This window comes from Salmo salar, chromosome ssa01 (genome assembly GCF_905237065.1).
Source record: "Salmo salar chromosome ssa01, Ssal_v3.1, whole genome shotgun sequence".
NCBI lineage: Eukaryota > Metazoa > Chordata > Actinopteri > Salmoniformes > Salmonidae > Salmo > Salmo salar.
Genome location: NC_059442.1, coordinates 147,521,722 through 147,540,554, shown reverse-complemented (window position 1 = coordinate 147,540,554; position 18,833 = coordinate 147,521,722). Strand labels below are relative to the sequence as shown.

General features: G+C 45.4%; 1 protein-coding gene across 5 annotated transcripts in view; it reads right to left on the bottom strand.

Annotated features, from left to right (window-relative positions):
• LOC106567541 (netrin receptor UNC5D) overlaps positions 1-18,833 on the bottom strand; it is a 353,854-nt gene that overhangs the window by 40,722 nt on the left and 294,299 nt on the right. For 2 of the 5 annotated variants that reach the window (XM_014136944.2, XM_014136984.2), the window contains exons 5-9: positions 8,720-8,894; positions 6,620-6,787; positions 5,194-5,358; positions 3,398-3,424; positions 1,311-1,496 (exon numbers count right to left, since the gene is read on the bottom strand). In XM_014136944.2, coding sequence (XP_013992419.1) covers positions 1,311-1,496; positions 3,398-3,424; positions 5,194-5,358; positions 6,620-6,787; positions 8,720-8,894 — 721 coding nt within the window. The remainder of the gene's footprint in view (positions 1-1,310; positions 1,497-3,397; positions 3,425-5,193; positions 5,359-6,619; positions 6,788-8,719; positions 8,895-18,833) is intronic. The other 3 variants (XM_014136955.2, XM_014136965.2, XM_014136973.2) reach the window with 3 other exon arrangements.

Below are 18,833 nucleotides of genomic sequence, written 5' to 3'. Positions count from 1 at the left end.
AAAAGTAAAAGCTGAATTACCTAACTCAGTAGAGACCAAAGGAATTTTCAGAGTACAGTATATACTGTAGACTCCTCTCCTGGTGTGTAGGCTACACTATGAGAGGGCTGTGTATAACCCTGTTTGTATTACCCAAATTCTCTGGGAGGAGAAAGGCCCCAATAAAATCACAGCTTTCTTCTTCCTGCTGTGTGATCAATTCTATCACTCCTCTCTGAAGAGGCTGTCGCCAAGCCGTGTCACAACCATAGAAATAGGGCTCAATCTTTGGGTCGACACAGCACCCTTTTTCTCTCTCAATTTTTCCAGTGACGCAACAGTCCAGATGCTCTGTTCAACACAGGGCATTATTACTATGACTGTGTCTGACCGTATTGGAGGTACAGGAGCAAGAGGATAGATTGTTCATTTTTAGTGACTCCATACAGATGTAGGATCTTAATCCTGAAGCAACAGGAAATGTGAATTATTAAGTGGATTATAAGTAATGGACATTTTTGTAGGCGTTGATACAGGACAGTTCTCCGGCAACAGGGTGACCAAATGTAGATCATACATCTATAGTTATAGAACAGATAGATATATCTCTGTGGGTGACTCAATATTGCAGATGCTCTTTTCATCGAAGGTCATTACTATTACTGAGTGTATGAGTCAGAGCCATAGGAGCAGGGTCGTGATTGTACATTCACTCCTCCGATGGTGCTGTCATCCCTCTCTTTTAGGTGGAGAAGGGGTGGGGGTGCTGAACAGTGGTGGGAGGAGGTGTGTGTGAATGTGCGCGCGTATGTTTGAGATTCTGTCTGGAAGAGGGAGCGAGACCATGAGAAATGAAAGCTGTGTCTGGTCTCTGCCCCTCTCCACTCTAGACAGGATTGGAGAGAGAGAGAGAGATCATTTACACAGTGCTGCCACCCTCTACCGAGTCACTGAGCAAACCAAAGGCCACCTTGCTGTTGGACACAAGGACTTCTTACAGTCAAACTAAATGAGGAATGAAGAAATGAAACACACATCAATTGAATGGAGCGCAAAGTAACCACCAAGGACGGTCAGTCACACAAATAGAGCTTCTGTTGGACCACAGTAATGTTTGTGTCTTCAGCTTTGTATGTGTGTAAGTGTGTGTTTCTTTCTGCTTCAGCTTGGCAAGTGTTCTTGTGTGTGTGTGTTCAGCTGTTTGCATTTGTGTGTGCCCCTCCCTGCCTCATTTTATTGAAAGTTCACATGCATATGTGTTCAGCTGTGTGTGTGTATGTGTGTGTGTGTGTGTGTGTCTGTCTTTCTATCTGTGTGTTCTCTGAGCTCACCTTGGCGAGCAGTCTTGAAGCTGAAGGACTGAAACCCCCCGGTGAGGGCGGAGGAGTCGATGACGTCCACGCCGTACTCGCTCTGGTTCCTCCGGTAGAGGGTCACTGCCACAATCAACACCACCACTGTCACCACCCCCGCCGCCAGGCCCGAATACAGCGCCACGTCACTGCTTCCCTCCAGACCTGGGGGAGAGAACGAGAGAGCGGGGGAGAGAGAGAGACAGAGAGAGAGGGAGTAAGTGAGAGAGAGAGAGTTTAATCAAAGCATAATCATCAGAAAAAGAGACAAGGTATCAACTCAAAGCTACTGTATATTGATATTGAATTCAGTAGTTATTGACATGTTATGATGGTGCTACATGTCTCATGATATCTACATGTATTGACATGTTATGATGGTGCTACATGCCTCATGATATCTACATTTATTGACATGTTATGATGGTGCTACATGCCTCATGATATCTTTCACGGCTGTACAAAGTTTGCACATATTTTTAAAATAAATGTAATTAAAACACTTCGGGAGCGGCACAGTAAAGTCAAGTTTACCCCAAACATTCACAGTAACATCTCTCAAGGAAGAATATTTTTTGGGGAAGAAATTGTGCTTCTCCTTAAAACTTCTAAGCTTCTCCTATAACGTTATTAGCAGGATTTTTTTTTAGGGGAGAGGCAGTCCAGGTTTCAACCTGCTTCCTTCCGTGACTTCATTGTTTTCAATTTCCTGTCTCCTCACGCCGCTGTGGTGCGACACTTCCTCCAATTGCAGCCTGTTAACGCACTAATGAGGAAGCTTGCTAGGACTGCCGTCCTAATCACTCCAGCACCTGACTGGTGTGTCACACACACACACACACACACACACACACACACACACACACACACACACACACACACACACACACACACACACACACACACACACACACACACACACACACATGCACTCAGCACACACACACCACATCTAACTAGGATTGTAATCAAGCCCAGCCACTGGCTGTCATCTCAAAGGGCTGTTTGGCTCTGGCATCACTCAGGTGGCCCTCTGCGTTCTGTTGGGATAGTGTGACAAGACCAATTTATTAAATTAGCTCATCTACAATGGTTACGTTCTATCTGGTCTCACCAGTATGCCACAACAGATAACAAAGAGAGAGAGTGTGTGTGTGTGTGTGTGTGTGTGTGTGTGTGTGTGTGTGTGTGTGTGTGTGTGTGTGTGTGTGTGTGTGTGTGTGTGTGTGTGTGTGAAGAAAAGGACTGCTGGCTTAGCTTGTTCTCCAAAGATAATGAGATCTGCAAAGGAATGGGACTGAGAAAATCGCTAAGTAGCCTGAAGCTCCAAGAAAAGGAGCATTCGCCAAAATATGCAAAAGAGGCATTAGCAGCTAACAGTGGCAGGTTAATTGGGGGCTCGCTAAGTTTTGGCAGACAGATTGACTGGCTGCGTCTTTTCCCCTCCTTCCCACAACGACGAAAAAGACTAAAACAATCTGAATGCAACAGTTGTGGCGTCCCTGAAGTAATTGGCATGACTGGTAGTCTATGGGAACAGCTAGCGGATCCCATAAACTTCCAGTCATTGCGCTAATGCTAGTAAGCAATACTGCAGAATCTACCTTCAACTTCCTTCAAACTGCATGCAGAAAACTAAAAATGGTATCCATGATTTCCTCTGACTCGGTAAGTAGAAAAAAGGGCTTAGTTGCCAAAATCTCGAACTATCTCTTTAAGACATGATTTTGATGATGTTCATCATGAGAATACGGTTCCTTATGATGAGTACATTTCTGGAAGAGACCGGCCATTTCAATTGAGAAAATGACATAAATAGTGTTTGTGGTTAATAATGATAGGATAATGATGTCGGTGGTCAGATAATGTTAAATATTGGTGAATTTGATAATGCTAGTGGTAATAATGGTTCTGGATCATGATGTTGGCGTTTTGGGTTGGAGGGTTGTATCTGTGAGTGCTGGCGTGACAACCTATAATGGTTGTTATAGTAGAGGAGAAGCCACAGCGGTTTCAGTGTGTACATGGTGTGTTCTAAAGTAAGATGGTGATTGGGGAGAACTCACCCTGTGGCTTGGCGTCGTGTAGCAGATCTGCAAAGACACAGAGACACCATGTCAGTTCACTTCTACTTGAATGGAATACTACAGGATTTAACCTGCAGTTGTTTTCCAATGAGGACATGTATGTGTGTGCATGTACTGTACAACATGTACATGTGTCTGTGTCTGTGTGTCGCGGTAGTAAGATTGGCCCAGTGCTAGGACTCTTTATCACCCAGAGAGTATATGGTGTGTGTGTGTGTGTGTGTGTGTGTGTGTGTGTGTGTGTGTGTGTGTGTGTGTGTGTGTGTGTGCGTGCGTGCGTGCGTGCGTGCGTGCGTGCGTGCGTGCGTGACTGCACTGCTGTGTGTGAACATGAGTGTACATGCCCAAATGTGTGTGTGATCATGATCATGGTGTGTGTGTGTCTCATGGTAGTGAGATTGGTTCAGTGATAGGATTTTCTGTCACCCAGGGATTGTATGGAGCATGTGTGTGTTTATGAGTGTATTTGTATGAGTGTGTGTTTGTGGAGATTGATGTGAGGAACATGATAAGGCTGATTGTCTTCCTGCGGAGAGATGAAATGACATGGGCATCAGAAGAATGACTAAATAAGTACTGTATGGACTTCCATGCCATGCTGTCAAAGCACGTGGCAGATACACTATGTCATTCACTGCTTATTGCAGCACTAAGGAACTTAGGATGGATTTGTCCACAATATTGCTGGTGTTGCAACTGGAAACATGCCAGCCAACATGCCATGCCAGCCAACAGAAGACTACTTTGTCTTTGGTGATGTTTTAAACTCTCAACAAAATAAGTGTGGTATTGATGATGATAATGATGATGATATAATCACAAAGGGGAGTAAAGAGGGAATCGATGAAAGTACTGATGATGATCCCAATGATGAACATTCTGAAGATCATGATGATGATGAAGATTCTAATGATGATTTGAATGATAATGATCTCCACCACCAGAGTTTTAGCACCAGATGAATCTGTATGTGACAATACTCACTGTGAGTGCAGAGACCCCTGACAATACTCACTGTGAGTGCAGAGACCCCCTTGACAATACTCACTGTGAGTGCAGAGACCCCCTGACAATACTCACTGTGAGTGCAGAGACCCCCTGACAATACTCACTGTGAGTGCAGAGACCCCTGACAACACTCACCGTGAGTGCAGAGACCCCTGACAATACTCACCGTGAGTGCAGAGACCCCCTGACAATACTCACTGTGAGTGCAGAGACCCCTGACAATACTCACTGTGAGTGCAGAGACCCCCCTGACAATACTCACTGTGAGTGCAGAGACCCCCTGACAATACTCACTGTGAGTGCAGAGACCCCTGACAATACTCACTGTGAGTGCAGAGACCCCCTGACAATACTCACTGTGAGTGCAGAGACCCCTGACAATACTCACTGTGAGTTCAGAGACCCCCTGACAATACTCACTGTGAGTGCAGAGACCCCCTGACAATACTCACTGTGAGTGCAGAGACCCCCTGACAATACTCACTGTGAGTGCAGAGACCCCTGACAATACTCACTGTGAGTGCAGAGACTCCCTGACAATACTCACTGTGAGTGCAGAGACCCCCTGACAATACTCACTGTGAGTGCAGAGACCCCTGACAATACTCACTGTGAGTGCAGAGACCCCCTGACAATACTCACTGTGAGTGCAGAGACTCCTGACAATACTCACTGGGAGTGCAGAGACCCCTGACAATACTCACTGTGAGTGCAGAGACCCCTGACAATACTCACTGTGAGTGCAAAGACCCCCTGACAATACTCACTGTGAGTGCAGAGACCCCCGGTGCAGTTGTATGTTCCCAGAGCGGCCCCGTCACATAGCCTGCCTCCACGTTTGGGCTCTGGGGCCGTACACTCTCTGCTGCGCTGCCTCTCACACTCACCACTGCACACCGTCCACTCTGTCCACTCTGCCCATCCACCATCCACTGAGAGGGAGGAAGGAAGTGTTGCAAGGCTTAGAAAACACACAGGCATATGCACAGCATGTACAGTAACCACACAAGCACACAAAGGAGGATGCAGGCGCACGCACGATGCACGCACGACGCATGCAGGCACACACAATCATATCATAGATTCCCAGAGTCAGCAAACAGCTAGGTGGAACATAACTGCCCCACCATTACTCCAGAATTACTCTACACATGGACCTTACTGATAGAGCACTTACAATGGACTAGCCCTATAGCCCACCACACAAAACCCCCTCTTCTTTCTCTCCAGGGGCCACATTAGAACAATACCATGTTATGTTCTATCCTGGTGCTGACTCAAGCCAGGAAAGACAGTTTGCTTGTTCCATCAAGTCTCCTCTATTACCTTAACAACTCTGTAGGCTTTCAATGTTTCCCTCTGCCTTGCTAATCTAAATGCAAATGCTGTGTTTGTGCATGGGATGAGACTCAGAGAGAGAGAGAGAGAGAAAGAGAGAGAGAGAGAGAGGAGTGGTTGAGAGTGCTGCCCTTGCCAGATAACTTTCCCCCAACATGACCAGCATTTCCCTGGTGATTGGTGTGGCGATCTGAAAGCATAAATTGGGCAAAGTGTAGAGGAACACTTGGACTGCGCAGATTACACAGCCGCTCTGATAACTGCCACTGATCCCTCTCTCTCTTTCTCTTGCTCTTTCTGTCTTTCTCTGGCTTTCTCACTCGTTGTAAGGGCTTTTCTCAATCATTCTGTTGTTAACTCTCCTGCACTTCAGTTGCTTTTCTCTTTCTATTTCCCTGCCTCAGTTATGCCTTATCCTTCTTATTTTTCTACGTTCACACTCTTCCAATCTCCCCTCTCTTCCTCTCGCTCTCTCTGTGTCTCTCCTCTCTCTCCCTCTCTTTCATCCCCACCCTCTAACCTCTTCTCTCTATCTCTCCGTCTCTGTCTCGGAGGGGCACTGCATTACATTTCAGACACCAAGCCACTGTCAGTCAGTAAAATGGGATCAGACTATGGGTTTATGAAACCGGTTTGGAGGGAAATTACCCTAACAGCAGAGGCGGAGCCTTCCTCTGCCATGGAGAGCAGCACTGTCATAAATACAGATGCTCCGGCAAATAATGCATCCCTACAACAAAACAATCCCCCCTCCCAGACAGTCAGACAGTTGGATAGAATGAAAATCATGAAGACAGACAGACAGATAGTCAGACAGACAAGAAGCCTGCTAGATAGCCAAATACACAAACAGACCTGGGCAGAGGGCATTACAAGTACTCTTCTGGACAGACATGCCCTCGCAGAAGGCGCCCCCATTGAGAGGGGCGGGGTTGGTGCAAGTGCGGGAGCGTTTCTGGACCCCCCGCCCACAAGGCACGTTACAAACCGACCAGTCTGTCCACAACGACCACCCTCCGTTCACTTGAGGAACAGAGAAAGTAAGAGAAAGAGGGAGGAAGTAGAGGGAGAGATGGAGTAGGAGTGATGGAGAAAGGAGAGGGAGATGTGAGAGAGGGAGAAGGATAGAAGGTAAGAGACAAAAAGAGGGTGAGGAAAAGAAAGGGAAAGAAGGATAAAGGAATATAACATGACAGCTACTGTAAGCATGTGGAGGGAAGAGAAATACACTTCCAGAAGTATGAACACTGGCTTACTTTCTCCCTAAAACACACACATACACACACAGACACACATGCACGCACGCACGCACACAACACACACACACTCTCTCTTATAGCACATGTTCTGTCTGACAGAGACAGGCTGACTGCCTAAAACACAGGAACTCCATCTGGGCTAAACATGAAAGGCCAAGAGAACCAAAGGCATGTCAGAGAGGTGAAGACTCCACTCTGTCTGTCTGTCTGTCTGTCTGTCTGTCTGTCTGTCTGTCTGTCTGTCTGTCTGTCTGTCTGTCTGTCTGTCTGTCTGTCTGTCTGTCTGTCTGTCTGTCTGTCTGTCTGTCTGTCTGTCTGTCTGTCTGTCTGTCTGTCTGTCTGTCTGTCTGTCTGTCTCACAGTCTCTTTCTCTGTCTCTCTCTCTGTCTCTCTCTCTGTCTCTCTCTCTCAGATGTGCTGGCCTCAATAGCAGCTGAGTGATTGACTGATGAGTTCATTCATCATCATTCATCATCAGACAGGAAACAAATGTCAGTGTGAGAACACATTACTCCACTACATCTGTCTGTCTGTAGGCTATTTCTCCCAGCAGGGCTTGCCAGTCACTTCATTAGCATGACAGGTAGTCAGGTAGCTACACAGATGACTGATGGGCAGGTTCTGTGTATAGAGAAAAACAGTAGCTGGATTTCCAGTTGTCTTAATGGTTGTCAGTCAGTGTGGTGATTTGGTCTCGTTGACACAGAGGGGGTGGTTTTTAACTAGCAAAGCGGGTTTTGAGAGATGGGATGAATAAAGAGAAGAGGCCTACAAGGCTGCAAAAGCACAAGCAACAGGGAATCCTAGCCTAGCGCAAACAGCCAGCGGTAACAACCAGCTAGCAGCCAGCTGGTAGGCACGCAGCTGAGGAGTTTTGACAGCTCATGTCAAAGCCTTCCTGTGTCTTTAAAAGTCTTGCTGTGTTTAAACACAACTAGGAAGTTGCTCATTACTTTCCTGTCACAGCATGGAACATGTCAGACAAGACATGTCAGATATGATGTTTCTGACTGCTCTTAACACCTAATGCTGCTTATGAGAGACTGAGTAAATGCATTGACAGGAGGCAGAAAACATCCTCTTCAGATACACGTGTCAAGAGAAAGGAGATGAGTACACCAAATTAAGTGCTAACAATGTGATAATGCATGTGGAACTATGCATGTACAATAAACTAAAGAATAAAAAATTGCTACAAAGATGTGACAGCCTATGACCAATGACAGAAAAATACAACCGCTGAGTGTACATTTGGAGAAAGAATACAAGGGATGTTATTTGTAAGGAACATTTCCATGAATTGTGTGTCAAAATCGGACAACTCTGTATGGTTTGATTGTTGTAAGGTGTTTGACTTAGTGAAATAATAACACCCCCCAAAATCAAGTTGTGCTTGATTGAGCTTGCCTTTGCGCAATGGACCTAATTATAAGAGTGAAAATGCTACCTATCTGTCCCTCAAGGCAGTCTCAATGAAACGCTCAAAGTAATTGATGGTCTGTTCCATATGGTCTGCTCCATAGAGAAGGGTAGTATTCATTAGGTACGAAATGGAGAAAACGGAATGAAACATGGACGGACTACCTGAAGTCCAATAACAAATGCTTATCTTTGTTGACCGTTGCACAATGTTTTGAAATGTTTTGCTACAATGTGACCTAATGATTCCAACCCAGATTCCAACCCATCGTCTTACCAAAGATAACCACAGTGGCAGTGAGGCTGCGTCTCTTGGCCACAATGTTGCTAGCCAGACATGTGTAGTTCCCCGAGTCAGACAGACGCGCCTCCTGAATGATCAGGTTGTGGTCCGCTCGCGTGTCGATGTTCCCGTCCGAGCCCACTGGCTCCTCATTCTTCAACCACTCCACCTAGAACAACAGAGATTAACAGGGAGTGAGGTCAAAATCTAAAATCTACCAATCAGAATGAAGAATGGGTGTGAGGCTGCTGATAGGTCAATTCAAAATAATGCTTGCAAACAACGCAACGTAGGTTTGGAACAACATTGGAACAACATTGTTTATGACCCAATGTACAACACTATACAGTTGCATTCGGAAGTTTACATACACTTAGGTTGGAGTCATTAACCTCTTATGGCTAGGGGGCAGTATTTTCACGGCTGGATAAAAAACGTACCCGATTTAATCTGGTTACTAATCCTACCCAGTAACTAGAATATGCATATACTTATTATATATGGATAGAAAACACCCTAAAGTTTCTAAAACTGTTTGAATGGTGTCTGTGAGTATAACAGAACTCAAATGGCAGGTCAAAACCTGAGAGATTCCTTTACAGGAAGTGGCCTGTCTGACCATTTCTGGAACTTCTTTGCCATCTCTATCTTTTACTAAGGATCTCTGCTCTAACGTGACACTTCCTACGTCGTCCATAGGCGCTCAGAGCCCGGGAAAAACCTGAATGTCGTCATCCCAGCCCCAGGCTGAAACACATTATCGCCTTTCTCAAGTGGCCGATCAAGGGACTGTGGGCTTAGGCGCGTGACCTGACCGCCCCCGTCTTTGTGATTTTTTTCCTCTGTTTGCCGAAAAGGAGATTCCCGGTCGGAATATTATCGCTTTTCTACGAGAAAAATGGCATAAAAATTTATTTTAAACAGCGGTTGACATGCTTCGAAGTACGGTAATGGAATATTTAGAATTTTTTTGTCACGAATTGCGCCATGCGCACGACCCTTCTTTACCATTTCGGATAGTGTCTGGAATGCACGAACAAAACGCCGCTATTCGGATATAACGATGGATTATTTTGGACCAAACCAACATTTGTTATTGAAGTAGCAGTCCTGGGAGTGCATTCTGACGAAGACAACAAAGGTAATGAAACTTTTGTAATAGTAAATCGGAGTTTGATCAGGGCTAAACTTGGTCGGTGTCTAAATGGCTAGCCGTGATGGCTGGGCTATCTACTGAGAATATTGCAAAATGTGCTTTCACCGAAAAGCTATTTCAAAATCGGACATATCGAGTGCATAGAGGAGTTCTGTATCTATAATTCTTAAAATAATTGTTATGTTTTTTGTGAACGTTTATCGTGAGTAATTTAGTAAATTCACCGGATGTTTGCGGGGGGTATGCTAGTTCTGAACGTCACATGCTAATGTAAAAAGCTGGTTTTTGATATAAATATGAACTTGATTGAACAAAACATGCATGCATTGTATAACATAATGTCCTAGGGTTGTCATCTGATGAAGATCATCAAAGGTTAGTGCTGCATTTAGCTGTGGTTTTGTTTTTTGTGACATTATATGCTAGCTTGAAAAATGGGTGTCTGATTATTTCTGGCTTGGTACTCTGCTGACATAATCTAATGTTTTGCTTTCGCTGTAAAGCCTTTTTGAAATCGGACAGTGTGGTTAGATAAAGGAGAGTCTTGTCTTTAAAATGCTGTGAAATAGTCATATGTTTGAAAAATTGAAGTCTTTGTATTTTTGAGGAATTTGTCATTCGACCCACGCCTATCATTGGATATTGGAGCAGGTGTTCCGCTAGCGGAACGTCTAGATGTAAGAGGTTAAAACTCGTTTTTCAACCACTCCACCACTGTTAACAAACGATCATTTTGGCAAGTCAGTTAGGACATCTACATTGTGCATGACAGGTAATTTTTCCAACAACAGAATATTTCACTTATAATTCACTGTATCACAATTCCAGTGGGTCAGAAGTTTACATACACTAAGTTGACTATGCCTTTAAACAGCTTGGAAAATTCCAGAAAATTATGTCATGTTTTCTGAACCTTTTGATAGGCAAACTGACATCATTTCAGTCAATTGGAGGTGTACCTGTGGATGTATTTCAAGGCCTACCTTCAAACTAAGTGTCTCTTTGCTTGACATCATGGGAAAATCAAAAGAAATCAGCCAAGACCTCAGAATAAAAATTGTAGACCTCCACAAGTCTTGTTCATTACATTTACATTTAAGTCATTTAGCAGACTTACACATTGGTGCATTCACCTTATGATATCCAGTGGAACAACCACTTTACAATAGTGCATCTAAATGTTTTGGGGGGGGGGGGGGGGTTAGAAGGATTACTTTATCCTATCCTAGGTATTCCTTAAAGAGGTGGGGTTTCAGGTGGTGATTGACTCCGCTGTCCTGGCGTCGTGAGGGAGCTTGTTCCACCATAGGGGTGCCAGAGCAGCGAACAGTTTTGACTGGGCTGAGCGGGAACTGTGCTTCCTCAGAGGTAGGGGGGCCAGCAGGCCAGAGGTGGATGAGCGCAGTGCACTCGTTTGGGTGTAGGGACTGATCAGAGCCTGAAGGTACGGAGGTGCCGTTCCCCTCACGGCTCGGTGGGCAAGCACCATGGTCTTGTAGCGGATGCGAGCTTCAACTGGAAGCCAGTGGAGAGAGCGGAGGAGCGGGGTGACGTGAGAGAACTTGGGAAGGTTGAACACCAGACGGGCTGCAGCATTCTGGATGGGTTGTAGGGGTTTAATGGCACAGGCAGGGAGCCCAGCCAACAGCGAGTTGCAGTAAACCAGACGGGAGATGACAAGTGCCTGGATTAGGACCTGCGCCGCTTCCTGTGTGAGGCAGGGTCGTACTCTGCGAAAGTTGTAGAGCATGAACCTACAGGATCGGGTCACCGCCTTGATGTTAGTGGAGAACGACAGGGTGTTGTCCAGGGTCACGCCAAGGTTCTTAGCACTCTGGGAGGAGGACACAATGGAGTTGTCAACTGTGATCGCGAGATCATGGAACGGGCAGTCCTTCCCCGGGAGGAAAAGCAGCTCCGTCTTGCCGAGGTTCAGCTTGAGGTGGTGATCCGTCATCCACACTGATATGTCTGCCAGACATGCAGAGATGCGATTCGCCACCTGGTTATCAGAAGGGGGAAAGGAGAAGATTAATTGTGTGTCGTCTGCATAGCAATGATAGGAGAGACCATGTGAGGATATGACAGAGCCAAGTGACTTGGTGTATAGCGAGAATAGGAGAGGGCCTAGAACAGAGCCCTGGGGGACACCAGTGGTGAGAGCACGTGGTGCGGAGACAGATTCTCGCCACGCCACCTGGTAGGAGCGACCTGTCAAGTAGGACGCAATCCAAGCGTGGGCCGCGCCGGAGATGCCCAACTCGGAGAGGGTGGAGAGGAGGATCTGATGGTTCACAGTATCAAAGGCAGCAGATAGGTCTAAAAGGATGAGAGCAGAGGAGAGAGAGAGTTAGCTTTAGCAGTGCGGGGAGCCTCCGTGACACAGAGAAGAGCAGTCTCAGTTGAATGACCAGTCTTGAAACCTGACTGATTTGGGTCAAGAAGGTCATTCTGACACAGATAGCAAGAGAGCTGGCCAAGGACGGCACGTTCAAGAGTTTTGGAGAGAAAAGAAAGAAGGGATACTGGTCTGTAGTTGTTGACATCGGAGGGATCGAGTGTAGGTTTCCTCAGAAGGGGTGCAACTCTCGCTCTCTTGAAGACGGAAGGGACGTAGCCAGCGGTCAAGGATGAGTTGATGAGCGAGGTGAGGTAGGGGAGAAGGTCTCCGGAAATGGTCTGGAGAAGAGAGGAGGGGATAGGGTCAAGCGGGCAGGTTGTTGGGCGGCCGGCCGTCACAAGACGCGAGATTTCATTTGGAGAGAGAGGGGAGAAAGAGGTCAAAGCACAGGGTAGGGCAGTGTGAGCAGGACCAGCGGTGTCGTTTGACTTAACAAACGAGGATCGGATGTCGTCGACTTTCTTTTCAAAATGGTTGACGAAGTCATCCGCAGAGAGGGAGGAGGGGGGGGAGGGGGAGGAGGATTCAGGAGGGAGGAGAAGGTGGCAAAGAGCTTCTAGGGTTAGAGGCAGATCCTTGGAATTTAGAGTGGTAGAAAGTGGCTTTAGCAGCAGAAACAGAAGAGGAAAATGTAGAGAGGAGGGAGTGAAAGGATGCCAGTTCCGCAGGGAGGCGAGTTTTCCTCTATTTCCGCTCGGCTGCCCGGAGCCCTGTTCTGTGAGTTCGCAATGAGTCGTCGAGCCACGGAGCAGGAGGGGAGGACCGAGCCGGCCTGGAGGATAGGGGACATAAAGAGTCAAAGGATGCAGAAAGGGAGGAGAGGAGGGTTGAGGAGGCAGAATCAGGAGATAGGTTGGAGAAGGTTTGAGCAGAGGGAAGAGATGATAGGATGGAAGAGGAGAGAGTAGCGGGAGAGAGAGAGCGAAGGTTGCGACGGCGCAATACCATCCGAGTAGGGGCAGAGTGAGAAGTGTTGGAGGAGAGCGAGAGAGAAAAGGATACAAGGTAGTGGTCGGAGACTTGGAGGGGAGTTGCAATGAGATTAGTGGAAGAACAGCATCTAGTAAAGATGAGGTCAAGCGTATTGCCTGCCTTGTGAGTAGGGGGGGAAGGTGAGAGGGTGAGGTCAAAAGAGGAGAGGAGTGGAAAGAAGGAGGCAGAGAGGAATGAGTCAAAGGTAGACGTGGGGAGGTTAAAGTCACCCAGAACTGTGAGGGGTGAGCCATCCTCAGGAAAGGAACTTATCAAGGCGTCAAGCTCATTGATGAACTCTCCAAGGGAACCTGGAGGGCGATAAATGATAAGAATGTTAAGCTTGAAAGGGCTGGTAACTGTGACAGCATGGAATTCAAAGGAGGAGATAGACAGATGGGTCAGGGGAGAAAGAGAGAATGTCCACTTGGGAGAGATGAGGATTCCAGTGCCACCACCCCGCTGGCCAGATGCTCTCGGGTATGCGAGAACACATGGTCAGACGAGGAGAGAGCAGTAGGAGTAGCAGTGTTATCTGTGGTAATCCATGTTTCCGTCAGCGCCAAGAAGTCGAGGGACTGGAGGGTAGCATAGGCTGAGATGAACTCTGCCTTGTTGGCCGCAGACCGACAGTTCCAGAGGCTGCCGGAGACCTGGAACTCCACGTGTGTTGTGCGCGCGGGGCCACCAGGTTAGAGTGGCAGCGGCCACGCGGTGTGAAGCATTTGTATGGCCTGTGCAGAGGGGAGAGAACAGGGATAGACAGACACATAGTTGACAGGCTACAGAAGAGGCTACGCTAATGCAAAGGAGATTGGAATGACAAGTGGACTACACGTCTCGAATGTTCAGAAAGTTAAGCTTACGTTGCAAAAATCTTATTGACTAAAATGACTAAAATGATACAGTACTGCTGGCTGGTGAAGTAGGCTAGCTAGCAGTGGCTGCGTTGTTGACTTTGTTTGAAAGTGTAGCTGGCTAGGTAACCTCGATAGTTTCAGTACTACACCTTTATCATGATACAAAGGCAACTATGTAGCTAGCTAACATAACAAAATCAAGACGTTCCTTTGTAATGTATTTAGTTTCTACAATGCTGCTCGTCGGTAAAAGTTGGCTAGGTTTGGAAAATGGCGTCGCGGAGGGCGAAAATAGCTGGCTAGCTGACCTCGATAATTACTCTAAACTACACAATTATCAAACTATGACAAAGACAACTATGTAGCTAGGTAACACTACACTAATCAAATCGTTCCGTTGTAATGTATTAGTTTCTACAGTGCTGCTAGTCGGTAAAGGTTGGCTAGCTAGCAGTGTTGACTAAGTTAGGAGAACGGCGTCGCGGCGGACGAAAATAGCTGGCTAGCTAACCCCGATAATTACTCTAAAACTACACAACTACACAATTATCTCACAATTATATGTTCATCCTTGGGAGCAATTTCCAAATGCCTGAAGGTACCACGTTCATCTGTATAAACAATAGTACGCAAGTATAAACACCATGGGACCACGCAGCCGTCATACTGCTCAGGAAGGAGATGCGTTCTGTCTCCTAGAGATGAACGTACTTTGGTGCGAAAAGTGCAAATCAATCCCAGAACAACAGCAAAGGACCTTGTGAAGATGCTGGAGGAAACAGGTACAAAAGTATCTATATCCACAGTAAAGTCCTCAGCAAGGAAGAAGCCACTGCTCCAAAACCGCCATAAAAAAGCCAGACTACGGTTTGCAACTGCACATGGGGACAAAGATCGTACTTTTTGGAGAAATGTCCTCTGGTCTAATGAAACAAAAATAGAACTGTTTGGCCATAATGACCATCGTTATGTTTGGAAGAAAAAGGGGGACGCTTGCAAGCCGAAGAACACCATCCCAACCGTGAAGCATGGGGGTGACAGCATCATGTTGTGGGGGTGCTTTAATGCAGGAGGGACTGGTGCACTTCAGGAGGGACTGGTGCAACATCTCAAGACATCAGTCAGGAAGTTAAAGCTTGGTCGCAAATGGGTCTTCCAAGCGGACAATGACCACAAGCATACTTCCAAAGTTGTGGCAAAATGGCTTAAGGACAAGAAAGTCAAGGTATTGGAGTGGCCATCACAAAGCCCTGACCTCAATCCTATAGAACATTTGTGGGCAGAGCTAAAAAAGTGTGTGCGAGCAAGGAGGCCTACAAACCTGACTCACTTACACCAGCTCTGTCAGGAGGAATGGCCCAAAATTCGCCCAACTTATTGTGGGAAGCTTGTGGAAGGCTACCTGAAACATTTGACCCAAGTTAAACAATTTAAAGGCAATGCTACCAAATACTAATTAAGTGTATGTAAACTTCTGACCTACTGGAAATGTGATGAAAAAAATAAACGCTGAAATAAAACATTCTGCTATTATTCTGACATTTCACATTCTTAAAATAAAGTGGTGATCCTAACTGACCCAAGACAGGGAATTTTTACTAGGATTAAATGTCAGGAATTGTGAAAAACTGAGTTTAAATATATTTGGCTCAGGTGTATGTAAACTTCCGACTTCACCTGTATGTTCCATACAATTGACTGGCACAAAGTAGGCTTTCTAACCTCCACCTCACCCTCACTGTTAGTATTAGCCTATGAGAGTGACTCCCAGCCTCCCTTTAACCAATCGGAGGGACTCCCAGCCTCCCCTCAACCAATCAAAGCAAAGCTCTCAGCAGGGTCACACCCTCTGACCACTAGCAATTCAGCAGCCATGTTGCGAGTGAAAGTAATTAGGAATTACAAACTAAAGGTACGCTCCACTGATGCCCTCCCTGTATCGCATGACTGGCCCTGTAAATTGCAATGAATGTGCCGTTGGCTTGAGGTGCTCAATGAGCGACTAGCCAGGGCATCTAGGAGCAAGGCTTGATTTACGACTGTGTGTTTGAGGATTAAAAACTCTCCCCACCCCACCCCACTGAGAGCCCTGTTGATGTGTGTGTGTGTGTGTGTGTGTGTGTGTGTGTGTGTGTGTGTGTGTGTGTGTGTGTGTGTGTGTGTGTGTGTGTGTGTGTGTGTGTGTCTATTCACCAGGGGAATACCAGAACAACCAATAACACACAATCTCAGAGATTGCTTTGCTCTTTGGCAGTGCCCCGAAAGACGAATGCGAACGGAGAAATCAATAAATCACCAGTCATGTTGTCACAAGTGGCTTTTTTTTTTCCTTTGATGGCCAGAGAAGTCTTTCATCATGTGCTTTAATTTCACTCTTTTCACAGTTCTGCTCCAGAGCGCTGAGAGAAACTATGCTGGTGGCCCTTCTCTCTCTCTTTTCCTTTCTCTCTCCAATTTTCCTGGCCTTCAATGCCTAATCAACCCCCATGTTAGATTTCCAACTATATTTTCCCCAGCATTGCTACAAACAACATGAAGTCAACTTAACAGAGACGGTCAGTACTAAGAACCTGCCAAACCAGAAAAGGAAGCCATATTGCTTATCGTTATTTTCAAATATACAGTTGAGTATTTATTTTCAGTACCAGTCAAAAGTTTGGACACACCTACTCACTCAAAGGTTTTTCTTTATTTTTACTATTTTCTACATTGTAGAATAATAGTGAAGACATAAAAACTATTAAATAACACATATGTAATCATGTAGTAACCAAAAAAGTGTTAAACTAATCAAAATATATTTTAGATTTGAGATTCTTCAAAGTAGCCACCCTTTGCCATGATGACAGCGTTGCACACTCTTGGCATTTTCTCAACCAGCTTCATGAGTTAGTCACCTGGAATGCATTTCAATTAACCTGTTAGGGCTAGGGGGCAGTATTGACACGGCTGGATAAAAAATGTACCCGATTTAATCTGGTTACTACTCCTGCCCAGTAACTAGAATATGCATATAATTATTGGCTTTGGATAGAAAACACCCTAAAGTTTCTAAAACTGTTTGAATGGTGTCTGTGAGTATAACAGAACTCATATGGCAGGCAAAAACCTGAGAAGATTTCATGCAGGAAGTGGCCTGTCTGACAAGGTGTCGTTCTTCTTGCCTCTGTTTATTGAAGACTGAGGATCTCTGCTATAACGTGACACTTCCTACGGCTCCCATAGGCTCTCAGAAGGCGGCAAAAAGCTGAATCGTGGCTTTGCAGGCTCTGGTTGAAAAAAAGTAGCGCGTTTGGGTAGTGGCTGGTTACAGTACTGTGAGACTCAGGCGCGTGCCCGCGTCGACCTTAATGCTTTGTTTTCTTTCCTCTGTTTACCTAAACGCAGATTCCCGGTCGGAATATTATCGCTTTTTTACGAGAAAAATGGCATAAAAATGGATTTTAAACAGTGGTTGACATGCTTCGAAGTACGGTAATGGAATATTTAGATTTTTTTTGTCACGAATTGCGCCATGCTCGTGACCCTTATTTACACTTCGGATAGTGTCTTGGAACGCACAAACAAAACGCCGCTATTTGGATATAACGATGGATTATTTTGGACCAAACCAACATTTGTTATTGAAGTAGCAGTCCTGGGAGTGCATTCTGACGAAGAACATCAAAGGTAATCAAACTTTTGTAATAGTAAATCTGACTTTGGTCAGGGCTAAACTTGGTGGGTGTCTAAATAGCTAGCCGTGATGGCTGGGCTATCTACTGAGAATATTGCAAAATGTGCTTTCACCAAAAAGCTATTTTAAAATTGGACACCTCGATTGCACAAAGGAGTTCTGTATCTATAATTCTTAAAATAATTGTTATGTTTTTTGTGAACGTTTATCGTGAGTAATTTAGTAAATTCACCGGAGGTTTGCTAGTTCTGAACGTCACATGCTAATGTAAAAAGCTGGTTTTTGATATAAATATGAACTTGATTGAACAAAACATGCATGTATTGTATAACATAATGTCCTAGGTGTGTCATCTGATGAAGATCATCAAAGGTTAGTGCTGCATTTAGCTGTCTTCTGGGTTTTTGTGACATTATATGCTAGCTTGAAAAATGGGTGTCTGATTATTTCTGGCTGGGTACTCTGCTGACATAATCTAATGTTTTGCTTTCATTGTAAAGTCTTTTTGAAATCGGACAGTGTGGTTAGATTATCGAGAGTCTTGTCTTTAAAATGGTGTAAAATAGTCATATGTTTGAGAAATTGAAGTAATAGCATTTCTAAGGTATTTGAAAATCGCGCCACGGGATTACACTGGCTGTTGCGTAGGTGGGACGATTACGTCCCGCCTAGCCCAGAGAGGTTAACAGGTGTGTCTTGTTAAAAGTTCATTCAAAGAATTTCTTTCCTTCTTAATGTGTTTGACCCAATCAGTTGTGTTGTGACAAGGTAGGGGTGGTATACAGAAGATATCTGTCAAGTCCTGACCATAGAAAGATGTTATTTTCTAGGGTAGAGTAGGTCAGTGTGTGACAGGTTTTTTCTTCTTCTATGTTTTCTATTTCTATGTTCATGTTCTAGTTTTGTATTTCTATGTTTTTTTTTTTGGGGATTATCTCCAATTAGAGGCAGCTGGTCCTCGTTGTCTCTAATTGGAGGTCATACTTAAGTAGGTTTTTTTTCCACCTGGGTTTGTGGGAGATTGTCTTTGAGTCAGTGTAGGT